Source organism: Sebastes fasciatus, chromosome 7 (assembly GCF_043250625.1).
Source record: "Sebastes fasciatus isolate fSebFas1 chromosome 7, fSebFas1.pri, whole genome shotgun sequence".
Lineage (NCBI taxonomy): Eukaryota > Metazoa > Chordata > Actinopteri > Perciformes > Sebastidae > Sebastes > Sebastes fasciatus.
The window spans coordinates 26757812-26784420 of NC_133801.1; the positions used below are offsets into that span (position 1 = coordinate 26757812).

Here is a 26609-nt window from a genome sequence, read left to right on the forward strand (position 1 = left end):
TAGGCACGGTGATCACCTCACCATGCTAACATCTCACGCTCACAATGACAAAGTAAATGTTTACCATGTTCACGATGTGAGAAATCTAAATTGTATTCAATGAGGGCACTAAGTCTGAGGATCTCAAAAGTTATTACAAATCAAGGGAGAAATGGCTGTACCAAATTTCATAGCAATCCATTCAATATTTGTTGAGAAATATCATTAGAATATGTCAACCTCATGGTGGTGTTAGAGGACAGGAGACCACCTAAGTCATTTGGATTCATGCTGTGGGAACCATATGTCTTTACAAACTTTGGTGTCCATCCATCAAGTAGATGTTAAGGTATTTCACTGGATGAATGAAACATTTAGCCTACTGGTGGCGCTTGAATGAAAAGTCAGAGGACAATTAAAGTAATTAAGACTGCACTCCAGGAACATCTGTAATTGCATGGCAATCCATCCAATAGTTGTTGGGACAGTTCACTCTGAACCAAAAATGTAAACCTGCTAGTGGTGCAAGAGAAAAGGTTGTGGGATCACCACAGTCATTGGGCCAAAATGATAGATTGATCGATAATAAGCTCATTGCCATCAGTGAATATCCCTCCTCCCACAGAATATCGCTTTCTGAACGCCATCTCCAAACAGTTAGGTCACCTCTGGAGCTCTCCTGAATGTTGGTAGAGATGGGATTCATTTCCTAGTTTTTACTCCAACACCAGTAGTAGGACCAAAAATGCATCCAATGATTTTTGCTAAGACTGATTCCTACTCTGGCACACTAGATAAATATTGGCCCTGCTAAGGAACCACCAGTATTACTTCACCAAGCCAATGCTCCCTTTATCTTTCATCCAACATCTGAAAAAAATTACATTAGTACTGCCATATACTTTGTTTAATGTAAAGAGAAAGGGAAAGTTTAAACTCTAGTAAAATAAAATATTAATTGCTTTGACCACGGAGGCCTGGTTTCGGGAATGGGGTTGTGGTAAAGGTTTGAAAAGTCATTACTAATCATTCAGCTTGTCGGGTGTGTTTATGTGCACTGCTTCCAGTACTACTGAGTTTAATCTGACTTCCTATTTGAAGGGGGAAAACTGGCGAGGCAGAACACATTTTCGACAGACATAAAACAGACATGCAAGTCAAAACAAACGCTCCTGAGTGAAGCCTGAGCCTCGAAGCTCAGCCTATGCGCTGAACAAGTGTGTATGAACGTGTGCGTGTGTGGGGCAATGAAAAAGGGGAAGTGGAAGACCAGATTACAGTCACTCTCATTTCCACGCAGGGGCATGACAAAAGGGTCCGGGAACAATTTCATCAAAATCGTTTTTTCAGTGGAGAACATGACATTTCTGCCCCACAAAACCCACCAAGTTATATTACTATCTCACTCCAAACTTAATTGAAAAGTTGGCAATGTGCCAAGAAAGAAGGACAAATGCACCAAATGGTGATGTAAAAAAAAATGTTTTGGTGCAGGTAAAAAAATTTGATGCATTTAATTGGGGCAGTGGTGGCCTAAAGGTTAGATACGTGAGTGGAAGGTCACCGGTTCAATCCCCTGGACCGGCAGGATAAACCTGGGTGGGGTGGGAAAAGTGAAAAAGCAGCGCTTGCCCCTCCCTCATTACCACCACTGAGGTGCCCTTGAGCAAGGCCCTTAACCCCAAAACGCTCCAGTGGAGCTGCTCAGTGGCCAGATCAGACTGTGGTTGTACTGGGCAGCTTGCAGGTGTGAATGTGTAACTGTATGAATGTGATCAGGGTGTTCCTGAAAAAGAGAACATTGCTCTCAGTGGATTTCCCCTGAATAAACAAAGGTAAAAATAAAAAGATAAAAAAATAAAAAATTGTAAAAGTAACATGCGCCAGTGTCGTAACACAGTAAAAAGTATTTCGAGCCCTGAGTAACCAATACAGCTTCACAACAAGCAAATCAAATATATACAGTCACTTCCCTAAGTTACTGAAGGTAGCATCTACCACACAGTAGGCTTGGATACTGGATAGAATGAGAGTGTTTGTGTGTGCGTGTATGTGTGCCTGCGTGCCCTTGTGTAATCACAATGTGACAATGAAGAACACCATAACCTCATGGTGGATAAAAAGCATCAGTTCTCCAAATCCCCCTTAATCTGGTGGATCGTTTTATACAAAAGCTTGATGATTTCCATTTCATACACTTTAGAAGACGGATACATCCTGTCCACGGGGCAAAACCTGTCATGAAAATGCACTGAAACACAAGGGCTTAGTGCCACAATGGGCTTTTGCCATCAAATGTGTTTGTGTGTGTGAGAGCTAAGTGGAATTTGCTGCTTGCAACCATGTAATTAATAGACTGCGTATTTTACTACAGGACTTTAAGCAGATTTAAATAAAGGTGTTCAGGACGATGAAGATATATTTTCCGCACATATATCTTTGATTACTACCAATGTGAGGGGGCAGGAGCTGGCAGGTGACACCCAACATTATAACAAACAGCTTGCTTGGAGCACTGAACAATGAAAGTACATATGATCTGATGCCATTATTATAAGCCAGATACACATTATTCATGCTCGGGTAGAACTTCCAAATCGCAGCACATTAGCTTGTGTGGATATCGTCAGTCCTCTCAATCACAGAAAACATAGAGATAGGATGATTGCAGTACCCTAAATCATTGTCCAATAACTATCGATGCAACAGGGGAACTGTTTTTTATAACGGTGGGGACTTTTTGGGTGAGTTCTAAGATGTAACTGCAAAGACGGAGAGACTCAACTCCACCGGTCTACTGCCTTTAGACAGTGTATGCCGTGTTAATTGGGCTATAAAATTACAGGCTTGCTCAATAAAATTGTCACATTTAATTTCTGTAAGAACACAGACAGGTTTTTAAGCTGACTGGATTTAGGAAAAAACTCCTCACTGATTTAGCTATGTCACAGGTTTAGGATTAGGAGAAGGATTTAAGCTTACTTTTAAAATATAACTACAGCTGAAAAAATTATGTTACTTTAGAGATGAATCACTTCATTCCAACTTTAATACGAGACGTTATTAATCTTGTCTGCAACACCTGGAAATAAGCATTCACAGAAAAACTGATTCTGTGCAGCATATTTTTAAAAGAAAAAAAGGAAAGATTTAGAGTATTATCCTCTAAATAAAATCCTCAATGTGTTTTCAGTCTAGCCATGCCAAGTCTGTTTATGGCTGCTGATGGGATGTTAATAATTAACCGTTTAACCGTTAAGAATTTTTGACTGATTAATGCTTAAACTGTTAAAAGAAATATTAATAATGAAAAAACTGAACAAAACTCAGAGTAGCTGCTTGTCACATAAAGGAGAATAGCTGGTCCACCTTAACAGTCCACCTTAAGTGAGTCTGAGCTGGTGTTACAGAAACAGGAAGTTGGCTCGGGTCTTGAGGAGTTGTAGCATTTATTTACCGACAAATAAACTGTACACACACTGCTACAGCTACGTTCACAGCTATAACGCCACACACGCGGTCTGTAGGACACTCGCTAACGTTATGCCGCACTGACAGAGTACGCCGGGCAGACACACAGCTGACAATCTCACAGCTAAACTAAATGATGCAGTGGAGACTTTTACCGGGAAAGCGGCTGAACTGGGGACTCCGTTGTCTGTTTTGTGCTCAAACACTGCAGCTGGTGATAAATGATGGATTTAACCTGTTTGTGCATCAGCTTATCGTTGCAGCTGGGTAGCTCGTTAGGCAATAAAACCACAGCACCGCTGCATGAAACGCACTAATCTTGTCAGGTAACGGTTAATAATCGGTTAACGAGGGTCGGTTATTGGTTAGAACAAAAAATTCCAAATTAGCATCCCTAGGCTGTGGCTGTACACAAGTTTCTCTTCTTGTAAAGTATTTCCTGCAGACAAGGCACTGTGACATTGCTGCTGCAGTGGAAATTACACCTTTGGTTCAAATAGAACAACGATGGGATCTCTATATATCAAAATTAACTTGACGCCACCAGTGACCACAAGTGTTGCCAAATCCACAACACAGACGTCATACTTCATAGTTCCCCATGATTAACACTTTAAATGCTATTGATTCCACGGTTTCAATCATCATGATCATCAGGAATGATATGTTGGAAACATTAGGATGTACAACAAGCCTTTGGGATTGGTGAATGGAAACCCCTTAAAAAAATTAAAGTATGAGACAGAGATGACGGTGGTGACATTCATGACATCAGCAGACAAGTGATTGAGCAGTCTTTAGAAGAAAAAAAAAAAGAGTATCCATGGCCTCAAAAGTGACGATGATATCTGCTCTGAATATCCATCTGTATTAGCCAGAATCCCAAAATAGCACATCCAGTCGTAATCTGCACGGTGAACAAGGACTATATTGGTTAAAAAGAAAAAAAGGACCACATCCTCTCAGCATCTGGAGATGTTGTGAGGGGGTAGCTGGAGGTTGGAAATGTCACTGACAGTTCCCAAATTCTGGAGAACAAAGCACGCTTATTCATCACTGAACTTTTGCCCAAAAAGTGTGTGCTCTCAAACACCCACCCAACAGTTAAGTTGCCTCTGTTTTGGCCATAAAATTTACATTCATTGAGAGAGAGCAGCCTTAAGTCTCCCAGAATTTTTAATACCTGTGGATGTAATCAAAAATGAATGAAAATAATAACAGCAAGCAGGGGAAGGAAACACAAATCCTTTCCAGAATTGTGAGCAGACATACCAAGGTCTGCAATGGCACCAGCATTCTTCACTAATTCCTAAAGCCCACTGGCACTGGTGCAGAGACTGAAAGGGACGTGTAGCTTTACTGTCAAGAAAATCTCTGGATCCATACATTGTTTGGACTTACGGCATAATCCTTTCCATTGATAAAATGGAGTGGAGTGTGCCTGGCTAGAAATCCACAAGTACAGGGCTTCAGCACACATGCTTTTTCCCTTCCCTGGTTTTCCTTTAATTTACAAATCTTGTAATCTAAGCCTAGAGCTGACTGAACCAACATCTAAACCAGCACCGCTGTAGCGGCCAAGACTTCAATCTGTTTTTCATTTAAGTGTCAAGACGGCATCCTTTTTGGTGGTTAACAAAAGCTGTTATTTCAAAATGATTATATGCTAAAAATTGTGTGAGGACCTTAGTAAGTTTATGAACAGGCCCAATGGAAAGTACTGTGCCGCACCCGGAAGCCTTTTTCCTTCTTGTCTTTAACCAAAGTGTTATTTACCAAGCACTTTTTGTAAGGGGAAGAACCAGGCGGTGCCATTCAGCCAGAGGTCAGGGTTTCTGCTTTTCAACACAGTGCATGTTTTCAGCATTAGTGTCGAGCGACGCCTGGATGATTCGCCAAACCGTCAAAATGCTGCCCTCTCAGTGTCAGCGAGGACATAGGAAAAGCAGAAGCAATGGTAACAGAGTCAGAGAGACAGGGGCGGCAGTCCCTGGAATACATCAAGAAGGTGGTCTCCGTCAAGGCCCAGCTGAAGACAGACTTCCTTATTTCATTTCCCAGGGAGGATATATTGAGTTAAATTTTGTGTTGCTCTGGGAGAGGAGCATAAGTAAATGGGGGAGTGGGGTGGAAAAGAGGAGTGTATGGGCCGGGTATGGAGAAGCGAGTACCAGATGCCTCGGGGTCTGTCACTTTTTAAATTCACTTTCTTTCACTAAACAAAGACATGACATTCCCAGTTCCAACCTCTGAGAATCCAAGGAATCTACACATCTGTTTAATCTCCTTTCTGTCTGCCTATGGGGTGTCCAGGTACTGCTCGCATGCTAACCGTAGTGCAACTAAAAATCCATGAATCACACTCACTAAGCCCACATCACTGGCTCAGCTCCAGTTGGGTGCATGTGAAGGGTTCATAACAAGAAGTTGGGTGTCCTTTGATGCTTCTTATTATTAACAGAAAATTACTTCCAGATGTAGGATTTGTACTTCATAACATTGCAAAGAGTAAAACACTTCCCACTACTGCTGAGGTCGTAGTTAGTGATGGTGTACTGCATTATACTGAAAGGTGACAACACTTCTTTCATGAAGGTGGAGAGTTGTACAAATTAAATATAATATATATAATATTAAATGTTGGCCTTGGAATATGTAAAACATTTGTCAAATGACATCCATCACATTGTAAGGCAGTCATGAGCTCTGCAGATATTCCAACACAGTCCCGCTCTGAGCTGGTGTCTGTATCAGCTGAACACCTTTAAAAAAAAAAAAAAAACACAGCTGGAATTACTGACCAAATGTACCAATAAAATTAGATTCAAAATCTTTTTCTGAATCTGTCTGAGGTTCATCTTCAATATCTCATCTAATTCTAACACAAATTCCACCAAAGAGCATGTGATTTGAAGTAAAACTGTTAATACCGCACAGTAAAAGCAGTAAAAGTCCTGCATTCAAATGTTTATTTCAAATGAACATCAATTTCATGAATTGCATTTTTCAGTTAAACTTTCATTCAAATCATATAATAGTTTTGAATCTGAGCTGCTCTTCCTTCCAGGGAAGGCATCTCCCATCCAAGACCTCTTCATTATCATCAAGAACTGTCCCTAACTCGGAGTGCAAGGAACCTGGGTGTGACACTGGATGACCAGCTGTCCTTCGCTGCTAACATCTCTGCGACAACCTGCTCCTGCAGATTCATTCTCTACAACATCTTACATCCAGGACATGGTCGGACCGTACACCCCTGCCCGTCCACTACGCTCTGTTACTGCCAATTGGCTTGCTACTCCCTTACGACGAAGGGGGCCTGGCTGCCGATCAACAAAGTCACGACTGTTTGCCGTCTTGGCTCCACAATGGTAGAACTAACTCCCCCACTGACATCAGGACAGCAGAAACTCTACACATCTTCCGTCGCAGACTAACAAATGGTAAATGAACTTGCATTTCTATAGCTATTTTCTAGTTTTCCGACCACTCAAAGCTCTTTACACTACATGTTCATACACACATTCATACACTGATGGCAGAGGCTGCCATGCAAGGTGCCAACTTTTCCCATCAGGATCTAATATAAATACTGATGGCACAGCCTTCAGGAGCAATTTGGGGTTAAGTATCTTGCTCAAGAACATCGACATGTGACCGGAGCAGCCGGGGATCGAACCACCGACCTTCCGATTGGTGGACAACCTGCTCTACCCTCTGAGCCACAGACGCCAATCCATGTTCTGTTCTCATGTTGATCTCGTGCACCTTGATCCATAAAATATAATAAAATAAAAAATAAATAAAATAAAAAAAGATTTCTCTAAATGTAACACTTGAATTAGTTCAGCATATTTAATTACATTAATGTACTTGCATCATTCTTGGAATTGTTGGGGTTGTAACCACATGATTGAATGCAATTGTAAGTCGTTTTAGATAAAAGCATCAGCTAAATGAATGTAATGTAATGAATCAGGACATTAAGGTGTGTCAGATTTAGTATGCTGCAGCTGTTCAATGTGTCGAATAACTACTTAATCAACATTTAGGTAACACAAGTATTGGATTGGACTCTGTATTGGCAGATCCCCAATATTAAAAGACTTAGAAGATTGGGATCAGGGCTAAAAATTGATTTGAACATTCTTAACTTCTGCAAGAGCTTAACCAGAACAGATTGTTAAGTATAGTTGTTGAACACCGCACTCACAAAGTCATAATTACAAAATGTGCTTAATTACTAGACTGGAATTCAGCAAGAATGGCCATTGTTTACCACTTTATTATTCAGTTTAACACAGCATTCTAGTCAGCTAATTTATGTATGGAGAGGACTTGATCTAACACTAGTGACTGGTTTATTTAGCTGTTCTTATAGGCAGTTCACTTAAAAATGACCCATTCTGTCACAATTGGAAACTCATATTCTTCATTACACATCACCTGCAGCGTCCCTCGTGGTTTCAATTGAGTGCTCTTTGTTTTTTCCAAATCATATGCTTCAGATAAAGGCATGTTTACCTTAGTTGCAATATGTATTGGGGGAAATCGTGGTATTGTTTCAATTGTTTATTTTACTCCATTTGGCCTAAATTACAATAAAGATGTATAGTAGTTGCCTCAAACTATTCACAAGTTCAATTCCAGCCAAATATATTTGCAGACGTTGTAACTCATACCATAACTGGTTGATGCTGTGCTACATGGTTAAAAAAACATATAAGATACTGTTGGGTTATGATGCGTGAACTCACCCAGAAGACCCCGTGCTCTTGCACACCCCCAGCAGAGGCCTCTTGTCGTCAAAACTGTCCGTCTTCAGAGGACCTGAGGAGGAAGAGGAGTCATAGAAAGAGGGATGAGAAGTGGAATAATCTGCACACAACAAAGAGGGACATTCTTTAAACGAATATGTGAGGCCTCTAGTGCGGCCCACCCTCATTCAACAGGCAGTCTATTTTGACAGGAAACATGCAGATGACATTACTACTCTTGTCCTGTAATGCAATTATTTTGGTGAAAAGGAGACTTTTTCCAGAACCAGGCTATATTTTACAAGTTAACAACTATCCTCACCAGCCCAAAGGTGGCATCCACATACTGTAAAGACTGGTGTTCTACCCTTATCTGATCCGCCACTGTATGAGGGTTTCAAAGGAAACTTTCTCCATAAAAAGTTGGGGAAAAATATGATTTAAAAAAAAAATGACAGATCAGAAATGAGCTGGATTAATCTCCTGAACGTTGCAAAAGGGAGTGAGATTTTCGTTCGATCTCCTTGTTTGTTTTGGGGGTTTCAGGGTAGAATTACAGCATGGTAAAAACCCAGCAGGCATATTTTTTTTTCAAATGAAGAGAAAACATGTTGCATTAAGTGGACTGATCCTGTATTTTCCCTGATTGTCTCATTCTTGAAGACGGACGAAGGATCAGGGGGATTGAGGGGATGGGGGTGCTTAGATTGAAGATGTTACCCTTTAGAGGACTGTAATTTGAGGCTTGACAGTAATCAGCCCGAGTTCCTGTGGTATGGCGTGAGAGCAAATGCGCCTTCCCTACCAGCCTTTAACACTCCAGACAGGGTCCTTACTTCTTTCATGTTTCTGTCATCAGACATAATTCCCAGTCAAGATATTGAGCCGTAACATAAATATGACTTTTAGAGACTTAGTGCAACATTTGATGAATAGAGAGACTTTGATTTGATTACTACTGTAATGGACAGTAATTGAAGCAAGTACTGCTGACTTCCATGTGGATGTTTCCATGTTTCACTGTAACAGAGGACATGGTTGCATGCTGACATAATACTATAACATGGCATCAAATATTACAGACAACTTATTGTTAAACTTCATAGAATTACTTTTGTAGTGTGGGAGCATCCCAAGTGTGGCTCTATTGTGAGGACATTCAATCTGACCTCCACTGAAAAAGAGCTCAAAGACCTACAGTACATATTATTACATATATATATATTCACATTTTCTCAATGCGCTTTTGTTATCAATCAAGGGAACAGTGTTGCCTCATTTTCCAAGACAACGGAAGATCACAGGTTGTAAACTGCAGAGAGGATGTGGTCAAACACATTTACTCCCTTTGGAAAACCAGTACTTCCCTCTCTATTCTAGGAAAGGGGAACCTTGCCTTATTATAATCAACACCTATTTTCGGGTCTTTCTAAGTCCGCCCACCCACGGCCTCGCATCCCAGACAATTGGCCTTTTAATGGCTCACCACAGTGCAACACTGTTTGCGCCCTAGCAGATTGCAATCAGTGTCCCTTCCCTCCAGTAGTACAATTCATATTTATTTTCTGCTGAGAGAATTGCTTCCCTCATGTGTTGGGGCTATCTGCTGCTTCTTATTACTGTGGTTTGCTTTCATCTACTTCCAGCGCTCCTCAAATGCTGCCATTGTGTGTTGTTGAAATCCGCCAAAAGACCGGAACATGGTGGGAGAACAAAAAGGCGATTTTCTCACCGAAAAAAAATGGCACAAACCGGAGAGGCTATATGGCAGTTTTTTTCTCAGCACTGATAGACACCTGCAGAAATCGAATTTAGACTTTGTGTCTGGAAAGGATCGACTCAGTTGAACCACTAAACCATTTTGCAGCATAGCTTTGAGGATATGAACACTGTTACTCATACTGCATTCAACTTTCCAGTGTCTGAAACGAGTGAAACACCACTGTCAACACTTTAACTATTGTGACATTTTAAATTAAATTAATATGATAATAAAAAGTGGAGACAGGATTAAGATAAGCAGTTGTGGAAAGCATACATTTTAATATATAATTTTACACACCTTGGTGTTCATTGTTTCTTTAAAAAACAAGCTGAAATCACTTATTTCTATAAAAAACAGAAGGATCTGGGCGTGTTTACAGAACATTTGTTTGAGATTACAAAAAATAACTGCAACTGATGTGAACTTTTACTGGGACTGGGAAAACACATTTTGCAGTGTCCTGTAAACTGAATTTGGGATCAATGATTAGTCATGATGGCAAAATAAAATGTGAGAAATCACAAGTAATCAACTAGAAGGAATAAAATCAATTTCAACAATATTCTTTTGAGTTAGAAAATTACAAAATGCCACAAAAACATGTACAGTTTTGCTGTTTTAAAATGACAAAAAATAGGGACAAGAATAGATTTTCCACGTGGGTAATGTTTGTCCTCCAAACTCTTAAAACTAGGGCTGTGCCATGTGTCGTTTTGTATACATTCAAAGCTTCTATCGAGGTTTTCGAATGAAGCTTTGAATGTCTGTCATCATAATTAATGACGTCGCCACCCTAAGAAAAAAGAAAACAGTTTTTTTGTTGTTGTTGTTATATAAATGTGTGTATGTTTACCTGAAGAAAATATTAAAGAATCTTGAAGAGATAGATCTAGAGGTGTTTTAGACGGTGAGATGTTTCCAGCAGACCTTTGGCAGCAAGAAAGCCCTGACTTCAGAGGCTTGCCAGCACTGACAGGCAAACATAATTAGGATGAGGCTGCATGGAGCACTCTTTAATTTTAATGATAAAGCACCACTTAAAATGCCCACAACCCAAAACTGCATTAGGATGTGCCATACAAAATGTAATTTTAAGTGTCGACCTTGAATGCCAAAACCAAGTTAACCAAATCAAGTAGATGTGATTTTTCCAGGACAGACATTGTAAATGTATCCTGAAAAGACACTTGTGTGTTTGAGAGTACATACAGGTACTTCTTCCACGTTTGAGGATTAGAAAGATAAATCTAGTGTTCACACAGTTCATGTGGTGAGACGAGGTGAAAACAGCGGAGCTTCTGCCTGGTTCAAGGCGTAGTTCTTGTTATTCGGCCTTGGAGCTGTATAGTCGCAAAACAGATGCTGCGATGTGGTCCTTTGGCTTTTGTACGAAGTAAAGCAGCTATAATGTGTCAATTAATGAGTTTTAGAGTAGCTGGTTGACAGATGTTTTATTTTTTTTTGGACAGTGGTGTCCCCATTTCCAGTAATCCCATACAAAGTGACATCAATCTTCTCATATGAAAAAAATATAAAAATGTATTTCAACTGACAAGAGTGTTATTATGATTTGTAGTTTAAATACCCCAACAAAGAAAAACCTGAAATGTAGACTTGTCAGACAGGGAAAGCCTTGAGGGTTCAGCATTTGTAGCCTCATAGTCAACTAAAAGTCTCTAGTGGGAGGTCGGCAATATTACCAATTTAAAACAATATGCAGATATAGTGATCAGAGCCTCAGTATTTAGGCAAGGTTAAGGTACTGAAGTACTGAAGATACTTACTGATATGAGGAGCTGGTAGAATGCGGGCAGCTCGCACAGGACCATGGCGCACTGAGAACAGCTCTTGGGCTTCCCCTGACAACTGAAAGAAAATATTGGGATTTAAGGTAATGTAGAAGTTCACATATCTGATAGGCTACATCAGAGAAAAGAACCATTCTGCACTCAACAATACAGACAGAGTTAAAGATAAGCATACGCCACATATTCAGGCATTGGGCAATCCAGAGATGTTGTCTACTTGTGGCCACATGACCTACTGCATTCACAGGTGTCACTTTTTAGGGGCATCATTTCCTGTCTCTCGCTGTCTGGTGTTAAGTGTGTGTCTGGAAATGCTACCTTCAATAAGTACACCTTGGGACAACTATGCTTTTTTTTCTGTACTCAGCAAAAAAAGGTGTGGAATAACCATGAAGGGTATAAGCCTACGGAGATTACTGCAGAACAACTCAAGCACAAGGACAAACATGTATTTGTTCACACACTGTATGAAAAATAAATAAATTCCAACTGCGGTAAACTGGTTTTTCATAGAAAGAGACAAAGGGAGGAAGGGAGGAAGGGAGGGAGGGAGGGAGAAGGGACGGTCCGTTGGTTGAAGTTCCAGCCAAACCACAGAGTAAAATTTACTGGGCAGAGAATAAAAGGTTCAGTGGCATCGCAATGCAAACGAGCTGCCTACCCGTACTGTGACAGAGCCAACAGGGCAGCAACCCATGATGCATCAGTCCCAATCTGAAAGAAACCCTCTCATCAGTGTTTCCAACAGCAACATTTTACAATCTCCGAAGATTACCTTCTGTTTTTGATTGCATGTTCACATTTTATGGATTTATGACCTTAGTATTTCTAAAAAAAAATCCTGCCTGTGTGGGTTGGGTTTGTCAGAAATGTTTTGATGCTATAGTGCTAACATGATACCCAAGTTTAGATGTTTAAGTCTACAATGCATCATTGTTTAATTTTGTTTTCACAAAGCAGCAGTACAAGTACTTTGCTTTCATAAAACACAGTCTACAATTAGCTCAAATAATTATTTTGATCGGAAAATATTTAATCCAAGAATAAGCAGACTAAGATTTAAAGGTCCTATATCGTGCTCATTTTCAGGTTCATAATTGTATTTTGTGTTTCTATTAGAACATGTTTACATGCTGTAATGTTCAAAAAACACTTTATTTTCCTCATACTGTCAGCCTGAATATACCTGTATTCATGCTCTGTCTGAAACACTCTGTTTTAGGTCATTTCAACAGAATTGCAACGGAATTGCGTTTCTAGGCAACAGCTTGGGTCCATGTTTACTTCCTGTCAGCTGATGTTATTTACATACACTGCAACAGGAAATAAACTGGGACACATTTAGAATGTTAATGTTTAAAACTGTGTAACGGTCTAAATGTTGTATATTTGTGACATCACAAATGGACAGAAATCCTAACGGCTTGTTTCAAACGCACAATTTCTGAATACGGGCTGTGTGTGTTTCTCCGTATATTGAGCGTTTTGATAGTTTAAAAGTATTTTTATAGCACTTAAATCTGCTTTATAATAAAAAAGACATGAAAATCTAATTTTTTACAATATGGGACCTTTAAGACTAAGACTCTGACCAAGCATCCAATACCAGTGAACAGTACTTTACAGTTTTCAATATTCAAGGCTATATACACATTTCCAGCCTGATAAACAGACTCAATTGCCATTTTATTTTCACATCATCATTCACTCTGACATCTAGGCTTTACGAGTAACTGACAATTTGGTCGGTATCCAATAGTATTGAAGCCCGATACCCAGACCTATCAACACGTAGCCAATTATTTAAGTGTTATAAAATACACCATTACACATAATAATGAGCAGAGACATGGAAAACACATTAGCAGTAGCTGTTTGTTCAAGTGTTTGATTGTTTTACGGTTGATGAAATACACAAGGGCTGTTTTTTGTTTTCCCTCTAAAACGTCTGTTCATCAACCTGCTTCACCGACCAAACAAGTGCATTCCAGCACATTTGCACAAGCTTCAAATTACATTTAAGGATACACAATAAAGGTTGCCCTATTAAAGAGGATTTGAAAGTTTACTGCATGTCTGCTCTTTACTACAGAGGAAATACAGCCACAGTGTAAAGCATTTAAATGGATGTGTGGTTGTGTCTGCCCAGTCCGGTTTATGCTTCATGTGTTCACATGTGATGACAGTATATTAGGTCAATGCCCTGTGAGGCTCTTGGCAGTGTCTAGCGTGTGTAATGGCACATTGTTCTGAGCGCAGAATGCCCCACTTTTGTTATTCTTTTATGCGTTAAATTACAGTGAAACCTGCATTATCACTTTACTAGTGCTTTAATCTGGTTGTTTGAAGACTTTAAACCCATCTGAGGGGATGATCGCTCTTTTGTGCAATTAGTAGCCTTTTCAAAGTGGCGGATTTGGAGCTGTGTTTTTATTCAAAGTGCTTGAGGCCCAGCGGTGGTAGATTAACACTGGAGACACAAGCAGGTTATACGAGCACTGATAGCAGGAATAAAAGGAGGTTGGCAGCAGGGTAGGATTCCTGTACAGGCAAATGGACCTGCGAGGGGGAATAATGGAATTTGCTGGATTAAAATGAGAAGAGGGGAGGGCCGGAGGTTAATGCGCCGGGTTATTGTGCATTACCCCGCCGCTCATCCTCGCCTTACATGGCTCTGTGTGACATCCGCTGCCATCAACAACATTCCCACCATTACATTAGTGGCCCAGCGTATGCAATATGCCAAATTGCTTTTACAAAGTTGTTTTCCCCCTGCACACAGTTATTCATTATATTCATTTCATTTGTGGCCTCGGATGTTTTTTTTTTCACAGTGTCTGCTCTTCTGTTTTAATCTCTCAAATGTAATACCATAAGCTGTGAACAGATATCTGGGGCATATTCACAAGTGAGTCCGCTCACCAACACAGTGCTGGACATATTGGAGGTTTTGAAGGGAGCAGGTGCTTCAGGGATCGGACAGTAACAGGTGCTTGTTCATGGGCTTCCGTGACTTGCAGCGCTAAAAGGATAAGAGTGTTCAGGCCTAGAGTGATGCGGCACTACTTAATGTTGAGCTGCAAAACAAACTAAAATAAACTTATTTTTGTATTTGAGGCATCTCATGTTCTACAAATGAACTCAGTCAGTTGACCTGGTGAAACTACAGATGAAACCAAGTAAGGATCAGCCGTGTATAGTGCATCTTCTCTATCACACATCTTGTCAAGTAATGTACTGGTTATCCAACTCTGAAGCCTTATGGCTATTTTTGCATATTAGTCTGTTCCATATGTATTTGAATTACTCAGCTGTGCTCTCCAAAAGGGGGATTGGTCAATTGTTGTTATTCAACTGTCAAGGACTTTAATAACTAAAATGTGCTTCCCTATGGAATTCAAAAGATGAAATGCAGGACTGGTAAGTTTTATTCATCATTAAATCTAAATTGTATTTTAATTCAACACAGTAGTTGCTGCATCCATGTCCACTCTTGAAGTTTGAGGCAGATATGATTTACTTTTAACATTTTCATCAAATAATTGCAATTATGCTATCTCTCTTGTCAAACTGTCATCCCCATGATATATCCACACACACAGTTTAAACAGCATGGGATAGAAACAATTATTTAGAAAAGATTCAAAAGTAAGCTGTCAACACTGTAGGAGGTACTAGCTGTCACTTACTTCCCATTACTGCACTCAAACTCACAGCACCCACCAGTTAAAATATCACAAGATCATGACACCCAAAATGTCATAATGGTGCCCCTGTGATCAATCATCAACGTCCATCTGAATTTAAAATAAAAATGTTCATTAATTTATTGTTTTATCCTGTTAGATGTGTGTGAAATTGTCATATTTAGCATATGATTTCTTGAGTATGGCCAAAAAACATGTTTTGTGAGGTCACAGTAACCTTTGACCACCAAATCCTAATCAGTTCATCCTTGAGTCCAAGTGGATGTTTGTGCCAAATTTGAAGAAATCTGAGATATCACGTTCACGAGAATGGGTCAGATGGACGGCTGGCCTGAAAACATCCTCCGTGTGGAGGCAGTAAAATGCAACATATCTACAAAAACTTGTTTTAATTAAAAGACATATAGCTATAATCTCCTTAACTAGAATTTGGCTGATTTCTAATATTGTTATTTGGTCATGAATTTCACATTTTTTTCCCCATTGTTGCAAAATGAAAATGAAATGATTTCACACTGAAAAATGTCCTGTGCACCTACAGTACATTGGTGTTTAATAGCAAACACTTACCAGTGAAAATCTTTAACGTAAACACCAGAATCTGTGTCAGCTCCTCAGAATCAAAGAACAACAGCTTCTTAAAACCACAAATTTGTATTTATGTTCTAGAAATCCTTGAGGGAGATAAAGATACCAATTTGTCAGTTGATAGAAGCCTGAATTTAGCACAGATCCTGTCCCGTCGTCAAACTACATTCTGTCGATTTTAAAACTTTCAAATAGGTTTTGTGAAAAATTACTGAAGAAAACAGTCAAGGACTTTGTTTGGGAGGGGACAGAAAATCCTACAAATGCATTTCTAGCATGAAACTTGCACTTAATGTCCTATCTAAAGTCACGTGTTCAACATCTCAACAAGTCTAGGACAGGATTATGAACTTTTTGTATTACAGCTCCAGGTCTTCAGCACATCCACTGACACTTCTCTCCCATGCAGGTAATTTCATCTCAACACGTATGCAGACAGACAATTAGTCTACCACAGTCTGCCTCTTATCAGGCTGTGGTGGATGACACCTCTCCAGTGGAAGGCGACAGTAATCTACATCTCCTAAACAGCTCTGTCAGCATTCATACAACCAGTCACAAGTCCACCATCTCACGAGTGCGTGAAAGTGTGTGTGAACATGTGTATGTTCGTAGTCTACCAGGCCATTACAGAGGGTGTTGGCTTAGCAACTGTCACAAACACTTCACAACCACTCAAGAGCCAGAGACCAAGGCACCTTCAATGCTTACTTAAAACCCTGCGAAAAAACACAACCCAGAAACATCTCATAAACTTTCAAAACCCAAAGAAAAACAATGAGGAAAGGACAGCATGTGATAACACGCTGGCCTCCGCTGTGTGAATCAGAATCGGGTGTTCAAATGAAAAACAGAGGAAAAACAGAGGAGCCTCAGCAAGCTTATATTTTTACTGGGTGTATGTGTATTGTGGCTAAAAGCAGCTGTAATCCTCTGCTCCACAATAATAACTGCAACAGAAAAATCTGCTAGCAGCACAGGAGTTGCCACATCACAGTGGCCAATGTGTGTGCTCACGGGGTAAAGTAAGAGTGTGTCCTCTTACCCGCGGCCTGTGGATGTTTATAAAGAGACTGATTAAGGACTTTGGTGTGTTTAGATCTCACAGGATGTATGTGAAGTTTGCATGTTTCAGTGACAGCCTGTACATGAAAGGCGATACTCGGTGAGCGAGGCCTTCGCAGCGTTGTGGGTAATTTGTTAAGTCACAGAGCAGACAATCTTCTAATGATTTTCCAAGACTGACTTTAAAGAAGTGAATTTTCTGAATAAGATATATGTCGCCCATTCTTGCTCGGAGTTTTGGCCCAGTCACGAGAACATGTTTGAATAGAAAAAAATGTATTTCAACATGCAGCTTGCAATAATAAATAGTAACCGAAGATGCTTGTGCATGTTATGCAGTATTACAGTATGCATGCCCTTATTTAATGATTCAATCTATGTGGTACACGTCTGACCTGTGAATGAAAGAGGTCATATTAACCAGTATTATATTAAACAAACGGTCTCCATCTTGTGGCCATATTTCACATTACATCAGGAGTGTGCTGGAACACAAGTTTTTGCGGGACAACACGGCCGCCGTCGGCCTGTTCACCAGTGACGATGAGACGGCCTACAGAGAGGAGGTCAACGCTCTGACATCTTGGTGTCATGACAACAACCTCCATCTCAACGTCAGCAAAAACAAAGGAACTGATTGTATGCTACGGGAAGCGACAAGAGAGAAGGACATGCCTTCCATCTCAATCAATGGGACTACTAGTGGAGAGAGTCAGCAGATTCAGGGTCCTCTGGTGTTCACATCAGTGAGGACCTGACCTGAACTCACCACACAGACAGCATCACAAAGACAGCGAGACAATCTTCCTCCACAGGCTGAGGAGGCTCAACGTGGACTTCAGGATACTCTGCAACTTCTACAGGTGCACCATTGAGAAAACGCTGACCGGCTGCGTCACAACCTGGTAAGGCAGTTGTACCGCCCTCAACTGTAAGGCTCTACAGAGGCTGGTGAGAACTGCTCAGCACATCACCAGGACGGAGATGCCATCAATGGAGGATCTCTACACCCAGCGGTGCAGGAAGAAGGTCAACAGAATTATTACAGACCCCCAAACCACCTCAGCCACAAACTGCTCTGCCTGCTGCCGTCACACAGCTTCATGACAGCTTCATCCAGCTGGCCGCATAGCATAGCATACACAACCTAGAGATCATTTGTATTAGCTGTAATTATTTATCATATACTACAGTGATTCATGACCCTGATATTCTCATTGTAGTGCAGCACAGACATGTTTGCTCCTTTTGCCTACATTCATTGGAAATAGTTGTTTAGAATCATCCACACATTAGATATTAATATACATATGTGTATGTACAGTAAATATGTATGCCTGTATGTGTATTGAAGTTGTATAGAGACATACGGTTACACAGTTTACATGTAGTTTGTGAATATGTGTGTATATTTTTATTAAATTGATGCACTCAGATTAAGTGTAGCTACTCGGTCCACCTGCTAGTACTGAATTGATTCACACTTATTCTTGGCGACAGGTAAAAACAGACTCAACCCTGAAACGACATGACTAAACTAGACTAAAGAAGGCAGAGCCAAAAATAAAATGAAAAGAGCATTCTGGTGAATTTGGTGTCCGAACTTTACTCATATCTATCTTTTGCCATTTTCATTCTGCTGAACTCAAAAAGCAGATTTTTGTTGTCAATGATAGATGTTAATATCGATCACTGCCCATGTGTTCATTCCGTGTCCTCCTCTTATGTTTTCTCTACATCCTTTATTCAGAAACTAATAATGAAGTTCAATAGGACCTTGGGACTTGTTACGGTGTGTTACAGCCCTGACTAGAATGCAAGTGCTACTGTTTGAACCAAATACGGTCTATAACGTGGTCAACACTGCCACCTAGTGGACAATAGCTGTACTGCAATACAGTGTTCAATTTAAACAGTGAAAAGGGCCAAACCAAGTGGAGGTGAGACACTGATCAGTTTCAAATATGACAAATATGATTTAAAAAAACAAAAACATTATCAGATTAGTTCTAGGAACTCCATATCAACATATTTCTTTGTTTAGCTTCACCATTGTATTTTGGCATGTTTCACTGTACTGAATCAAGATAACTACAATACATTTACAATATTTAATTTGCTATTGTTCAATTGTATTTGTTATTGTTGTATTTTATTTGTTATTGTCTTTCATTTCTTTTTAAATGATTTGTTATGTATTTTATTTGTTTTATTATTTCATTTTTTATACTTTTTATTTCTGTGGAGCATTAGTCTAAAATTATTTGATTGTTAAAGCTGAAATAGGCGAGATTGGAGCAAATATGATATTTTTTATAACGTTAAAAGTTATTTATATATTTACGGTCGCTATATTGTGACAGTAGTACATGAAACAGGTAACCTGGAAAAAATCACGTGCCTCCGTGTCCTCCGGTGCTCCTAACGGCATCTGCAAGTCACATACCGGAGGAAAACAAGCAGTAAGATCTGATATGAGGTTTGCTGTCTAGCTGCCGTCTATGAGAGCCAGCTGTCAATCATTCCCGAACTCCAACCAAACAGTCAAACTAGGCCGCGCTGATCAAATATGAATCAATATCGTGTTATGTTAATGCCCATTTCCGCCTCAAATGTTTTCAGAATCATCTTGCAGTGTACAGTTTAGCTGTAAAATGAGAAAGTTTGTGACACGGCAGCCATTGTGAAATCTGGTGAAGGAACGCCAAGTTCCGGTCACAAGTACACCGGAGTACAGCCAATAGGAACCATCTCTCAATGAAATTACCTGTGATTGGTCAAAGTCTCCCGTCACAGGCTAGATTTTCTAAAGCCTAAAAACAGAGCCATGAGGAGGTGCAGGAGTCTAGTTATCTCTCAGAACACTTGAATTACAATATGCTGGAAGGTTATTATGGAATTTTTTCTCAATGATGCCAAAAATATACTGCCTACTGCCACTTTAACATTTGTACAGGCGCATGAGCCGAACTTGTGGATAACTTCGGGGGCTAACTCCCCTTAACTTTAATCAGCAGCAGGTGGCAAGCAAGACACGGGACTTGTGGCATTTATGCACCTACAAACAGCCTAAACTGTACACACGCTGCACTAGTGTTGTCACGATACTGGAATTTCTAACTTCGATACAATACCGTGAAAAATATCGGTACAAAAATTGACAACACATTGAGGGCATAACATTTTTGAATTTTATTAAAAAATAATAATCTCTCTCTTTCTCCCTCGCACACAGCGAGTACCAACGATGCCGACATATCAGTAGGCTGAACGGAGATGATATGCGGGTGGTGGTGGCAGAATGGCAGTTGAATTAAATCATGTGGCTATAAACTGCTTTTGTAGTGGGAAGACTAAACCCAAAACACTCAGTCGCCATCTTTCTGAGCTCAGCTGCCTGTTACAACATAGAGACCGACCTCTGGTGGCACATGCTGTGCACTACAATACATCAAATCAATACAGCAGTATTTATCACTGTATTGAAAATCATACAGTCAGGACTTCTAAATATCCTGGTTTACCGTAACACCGCCGCCAAACAAGCCTAACAGCTACAGTTCTTCAGTTTCCTTTGTTGTTTCGTAAGCCACTTTCACCAAGACAATTGGTAGACTAAATACGGAAAAAATTAGGAATATGTAATAATAACAATAATAATAATCATACTTATTATTACATATTTGTGGATTTCTATTACATGTATTTAAAACAGGAAATATTTGAAATATTAGTGTGCATCAGAAATATATTTGTGAATTTGTGTGTGGATTTTCTTTACATTTATATACAACGATAACTATTTTTTGTGTGCATTGAAAAATATGTTTGTGGAGACATTTATATATAAATCACAAAATAAATTTGTGAATCCTTCTGTGCATTAATGTTGTGACTGATCTGATTCCATAATATTGTCAGAAGGGGAATTTCAATATCTGACAAGATTTTGAGCTGAGTGTTTCAGCACTACATATCCATCTGCATTTATCATTGTAATGAAAACACATGGAACCAAAGCTCCAGGTAGCAAATTGATGAGGTTGGAGTGTTACAGGCTCAGGTGTGTGACTTACAGATACGCTCCACATCTGCATCCCGTCAGTGTAGCCAATCATAAGGCAAAGAGGAGGGTCAGTAGTACCGCTGTGCATCTCCATGAACTCTGGATTGCGGGCAGTGTCTGTGCAAACAGAAAGTGAGACAAACTTTAATTAGAAGATGTGTCGAATCGTCCAATACTATGACAAACAAACCACAAAGGTGCATTGCTATGTTTTTATTGAGTTTAATCCCAAGGCACGTTTTATAGAAGCTGTATTTGCTATTACACCACTTTCACGTAATGTATTATTCTGCTCTTTGTTAGATCCAAAGGATCTATCAAAAGTCTTCTTTAAAGTCATTCACATCTCATTGCAATTGTGTCACAGCTCCAGATCATAATCTGATTCCATATTTACCACATACAATTCTGTAACACAACATTAACTGTATTATTCCCTTTATACATAAATATTACAACAGTGGAGGTGTCAAGAGTACAGCTGAATGCATCTTAAACCTGAAAGCTTGTATGTATTTTAAATCAAATCAGTAGCAAGCAGCAGCAAAACAATAATGCATGCTACAAAAAAGTCAGTTTAACAGAAAAGTTCATTCTTGACCTTGGAAACAACAGTTTTCAAAAATGTCCAGACTGGTAGGGAGAAGATATTCCAAAGAGTTAGTGGATGTGGCAGCCTGCAGAGAGCTTAAAGCTGAATTTCACAAATTTTGGCCCTAAACTTCACGCAGAAATAGCTAAGCATGTAGTTCCACGCTTGCCATCGTGCAATTTGAAATGTCACAACCAACCAGGTAGCATGAATGCAGACATATCTAAAAGCATGTTAACATTCAAACGATGTTCAAGTGATTTGCTGAGAGTTGAGTCGAGTCTTCTCTGTTGAAGTCATCTGTGTGACTTTGACTGATAAGAACAAGCCTAGATTATACCATTTTCTCTACCATTATATACTGTATTAGACAGGGACAGTCATTGGGCCTCATTCACCAATATTCTTCCTAAGTTTGTTCTTGAATGTGTTCTTTAGAAAGGTCGTAAGAAAAGTCTAGGTCATGGAGCTTTTTTCCTATCTTTAATAGTCTTTCATTTTGAGAGCATGACTTATTGGCTTCACGTTCACATTTAGTAATGCTTTGTTTCTGTTTTGTTTTTGTAAACCTAAAAGTGAAAGGATTAAGGCCTATTGGATAAGTATAATAAGCTTCAGCCTTCACCTTTTCGTCAGTATTTTTTTGTTTTCCCTTTAATTTAATGCCTTATTGTTATTTTCTTTATTTGTATGTGCATTATTTTTGGAAAACTGTCAATAAGGACTGAAATAAATTAGTACTACTACTAATACAGATGTAAAAAAAAATTTAAAAAAAATTCAATAGTTCTGAAGTAGAGGTACTTCTGCAGGAAGTGAACGCCAAACGAGCTGTCATAATTAGTATCGTCAGTAGTGGATATAAAATAACACAAAAAAGATGCATGGGATGTTATTACTCGTTCAGTGTTAGTGTTGTGTTCATTTATTTTAAAAGACCATAATGCTTTGTAAAATAATGTAAATAATTCTAAAGCATTATTGTAATTTGACTCTTGTGTTATATAACTGTAGAATTGAAGAAAGCGCAATAACCAATTATTTTGCACAAACATGTGAGCACTTAAATATGCTCTTGGGTGTGCATAGATTAAGTTCTTACATAAGAACAAATCCAAAATAAGAAAAACATTGTTGAATGTCAGAATCTTTGTGAAAACTGCATAAGTGGGTTTTAAGAAGAAATTTCTTCTTAAGAACGGGTGGAGAATGAGGCCCGTTGTTTTTAACTGAAGAGCCCAATGTAGTTAGAACTTTCTCTTTTCAATACTCAAACAAACCAAACTTAGCTTGTCTGACAGTTAAAGACTTACCGTTGATGTCAGCTTTTTCAAATCGAACCCAAATGATTTTCTCTTTCTCATCTGTTGGCGGAGCCCCAGTATATGCCTGTAGTTTGAAAGACAGAACAGAGAGTGGACAAAATATCACTGTCCAACATACCTAATACAACTGTATAATCAAAATGATATTAACCATATTTAGTTTAACAGCCACAAGTATGTTTGTAGGAGAATCAACATTCAGGAATAGCTGGTAGACAACTTACAGACAGCCCAAGTGTACATTGTTTTTGGCTGGAGGATCAGGTATGCAGCAGTTCCCATACTGGTTTCTAATCAGAGCTCGTACTGATTATTCAGATATGGTAAAGTACTCAATTCCCTTCATGTTTCCACATGTTTTGTGTTCTAAACTCAACAAAATGGTTATCAAAATATTGATTTTTTGTTTGTTTTCTGAGATCTTTCTAGAGCCGTCTCATCACCACCTAAAATTTAGTTTTATCTGGAAATGTGGGTAGCTCCATCATTTCCTTTGTGCATTGCATTGTGGGACAACAGTGTTCATCAACAGCACACTACAAAAATCAAGTGTTTTTCAGTCTGCATACTGACTTTGTTGAGCATACTTAATTTTGTCACTTTTCTTGTATGAACATAACAACAATAAAGACGGACTGTAATTGAAATCAGACAGTAGTAGAACATATGACAGAGGAATGTTACCTGGGGGACCACATCCTGCAGGAAGGTCACCACACTTTCCATGTAAGACTGCTCCCTGTGACAGCAAAAAGTTCATGTCATCTCTAATGATAATACACATATATACTGCATACACACATATATATTCTACACATAGGGTACTTACATTACGGAACAAAATAACATTTTATGTGGGGAAACATTTGAAATGATTGTAAAGATACATATAGATTTCTAGTACATGCATAGATGCAAACAAACATACATACATGCATACAGTATCATGATTGTAGGGATTTCTAATGAAACAATAAAAACAGATTGCTCATGTGTGTCCTTACGTAGCAGCTTGTGCTCGCACCAGAACCCCTCCAGCACAGCGACTAGGTCTGCGTGGAGAGTCCGAAGCCATTTTGTCTCCTTGTTGTTTTATCCTGCGGCATACAAATAACACAAATCATTAATTTGCCCTTGTGTTATCTTGCACAGATGACCATATTGTTCTGTTTCTCTGCAGCATGCAAACATTGGCATGAAATCAGATCTTCTTTGAGCATGAACTTGACCCAGATAAGTGGATGATTCATTATATCAACAAGTCAGGAATATGCAGCCATGTGCCATCAGAATAATGCAGTAGTTAATGTGACTGATTATCATACCTCCAGTCAGACAGATGTAATGCAGTGAAAACATACAAATCCTCAACCATTTATGTCACACACTCACATAGCCCTACCTTTTGTAATGTTGTTAATTGTAACTGTAATGTAAATGTAATTGTAATGAAAATGTAATATAACTTATTATTTTAATGGAGCTTCCCAGCAAAAAGTATTTCACACGTTTGTACCTGTACAACCGGCGGACAATAAACATCTTGAATCTTAAAGGTCCCATATTATAAAAAAGTGTTTTCATGTTTTTTTATTATAAAGCAGGCTTAAGTCCTATATAAATACTGTGAAAGTATCGAAACACTCAATCCACAGGGAAATACACACAGCCCGCATTCAGAAAACTCTGCATTTGAAACAAGCTGTCAGGATTCTGCCCATTCGTGATGTCACAAATATACAATATTTAGATCCTTTACACAGTTTTAAACGTAAACATTATAAATGTGTCCCAGTTTATTCCTGGTTGCAGTATATGTGAATGTCATCAGCTGACAGGAAGTACACATGGACCCAAGCTGTTGCCTAGCAACGCAATTCCGTTGCAATTCTGTCAAAATGCGCTAAAACAGAGCGTTTCAGACAGGAGGGTGAATACAGGCAAATTCAAGCAGACAGTATGAGGAAAATAAAGGTTTTTTTTAACATTAAAGCATGTAAACATGTTCTAGTAGAAACACAAAATACAAGTGTGAACCTGAAAATGAGCACGATATGGGACCTTTAAGTTCAATAAGACTTGACTTGCCAAAATCAACCAATGCTGCTGATCCAATGATCATTCAGGTCTTGATGCACCAAAACGACTTGGCAAAGCTACCTTCAATTGTCATCTGCTTCAGTTCAAATAACTACTACATATCTGGGCTAACAAGTCCACTGGAGATGTATATTATATATGGACTCTGATGTTACTATCGCTCTGATCAAACCATTATGCAATTAGGTCAATAACAGGCGAGACTAGAGGCTCCATGCAGATAACGGTGTTTCCATTCCCGGACAAGATGAGCTTCTCTGGTCAAACCACAGAGAACCAGGCTGTTTTAGCCTCCCTCGGTAATCCTGAACATTTATTCAGCTATCATTAGCTGGCACCACTAGCAACACTTGTGACAACTGTCAACTCCACCCAACAACACAGCTACTGGCTGAAGCTGAAGTTAATGTTGATAGATAAGGTCCTCAAGCAGCTAACTCAGCTAGCATTAGCATTTAGCTGATAAAACGACACAGTTGAAGCTTTGAAGCAGGAGATGCAGTTGTCATGATTCAGTAAGACGTTGTTTTCAAGCGGCTGTAGTTACGAACCGAGGTGATGAAGGGTGACTGTGTCCTCGTTAGTAGACTTGTGTGATGGTTCTGCAGCAGAGCTCCTTCACAATAATACTGATACCAAAACACAAACAGACTGGATGTGCGGAACTGTGTTGTGTAATGTGAGCCAATCAGAGCACAGCTACGATTTCGTCAAACCAATCAGGTGATAGTAGGGGCGGGGCTATTTACGCGTCACACATTAGAATCAATACATTTGACCAAAAGGTAAATAAGTAAGTAAGTAAGTAAGTAAGTAAAGCTTTATTTATATAGCACCTTTTAAAGCACACCGTTACAAAGTGCTTCACACACAAGAAGAAACATCAAACAATGAAAAAAAAACGAGGAAAAATTACAATATGACACACAGAAACAATGAGAAACAGATCAAACAAAAACAGACAATAGATTGGGGGAGGTGATTCCAGAGAGTTGGGGCTAAGACAGAAAAGGCCCGATCACCTTTGTTTTGCAGTTGGAGCGGGGGATGGATAAAAGGCAGAGAATAGAGGATCGAAGGTCGACAGGGCGGATATGGAACTAAGAGATCAGAAATGTAACATGCAGTGCATTATATGTAATTAGCAAGATCTTAAAGTTTATTCTGAATTTTACAAGGAGCCAATGAAGGGATGCCAGAACAGGGGTGATGTGAGACTGACGGCTGGTTCTGGTTAATAGCCTGGCCGCTGCATTTTGAACCACCGGTAGGCGATTTAAAGCAGATTGACTGAGGCAGGTGTAGAGGAAATTACAATAGTCTAGACGGGAGAATATGAAAGTGTGAATTCAAAGTTCAAGATCCGTGGAGGACAAGATGCATCTG

General features: G+C 39.4%; 1 protein-coding gene across 3 annotated transcripts in view; it reads right to left on the reverse strand.

Annotated features, from left to right (window-relative positions):
* Positions 1–25907, reverse strand: part of bcas3 (BCAS3 microtubule associated cell migration factor) — a 351373-nt gene extending 325466 nt beyond the window's left edge. For all 3 annotated transcript variants that reach the window (XM_074640019.1, XM_074640022.1, XM_074640020.1), the window contains exons 1-7: positions 25775–25907; positions 24128–24220; positions 23808–23862; positions 23112–23187; positions 21217–21323; positions 11757–11838; positions 8208–8280 (exon numbers count right to left, since the gene is read on the reverse strand). In XM_074640019.1, the coding sequence (XP_074496120.1) occupies positions 8208–8280; positions 11757–11838; positions 21217–21323; positions 23112–23187; positions 23808–23862; positions 24128–24198 (464 nt within the window). In that variant the 5' untranslated portion in view covers positions 24199–24220; positions 25775–25907. The remainder of the gene's footprint in view (positions 1–8207; positions 8281–11756; positions 11839–21216; positions 21324–23111; positions 23188–23807; positions 23863–24127; positions 24221–25774) is intronic.
* Positions 25908–26609: the final 702 nt, after the last annotated feature.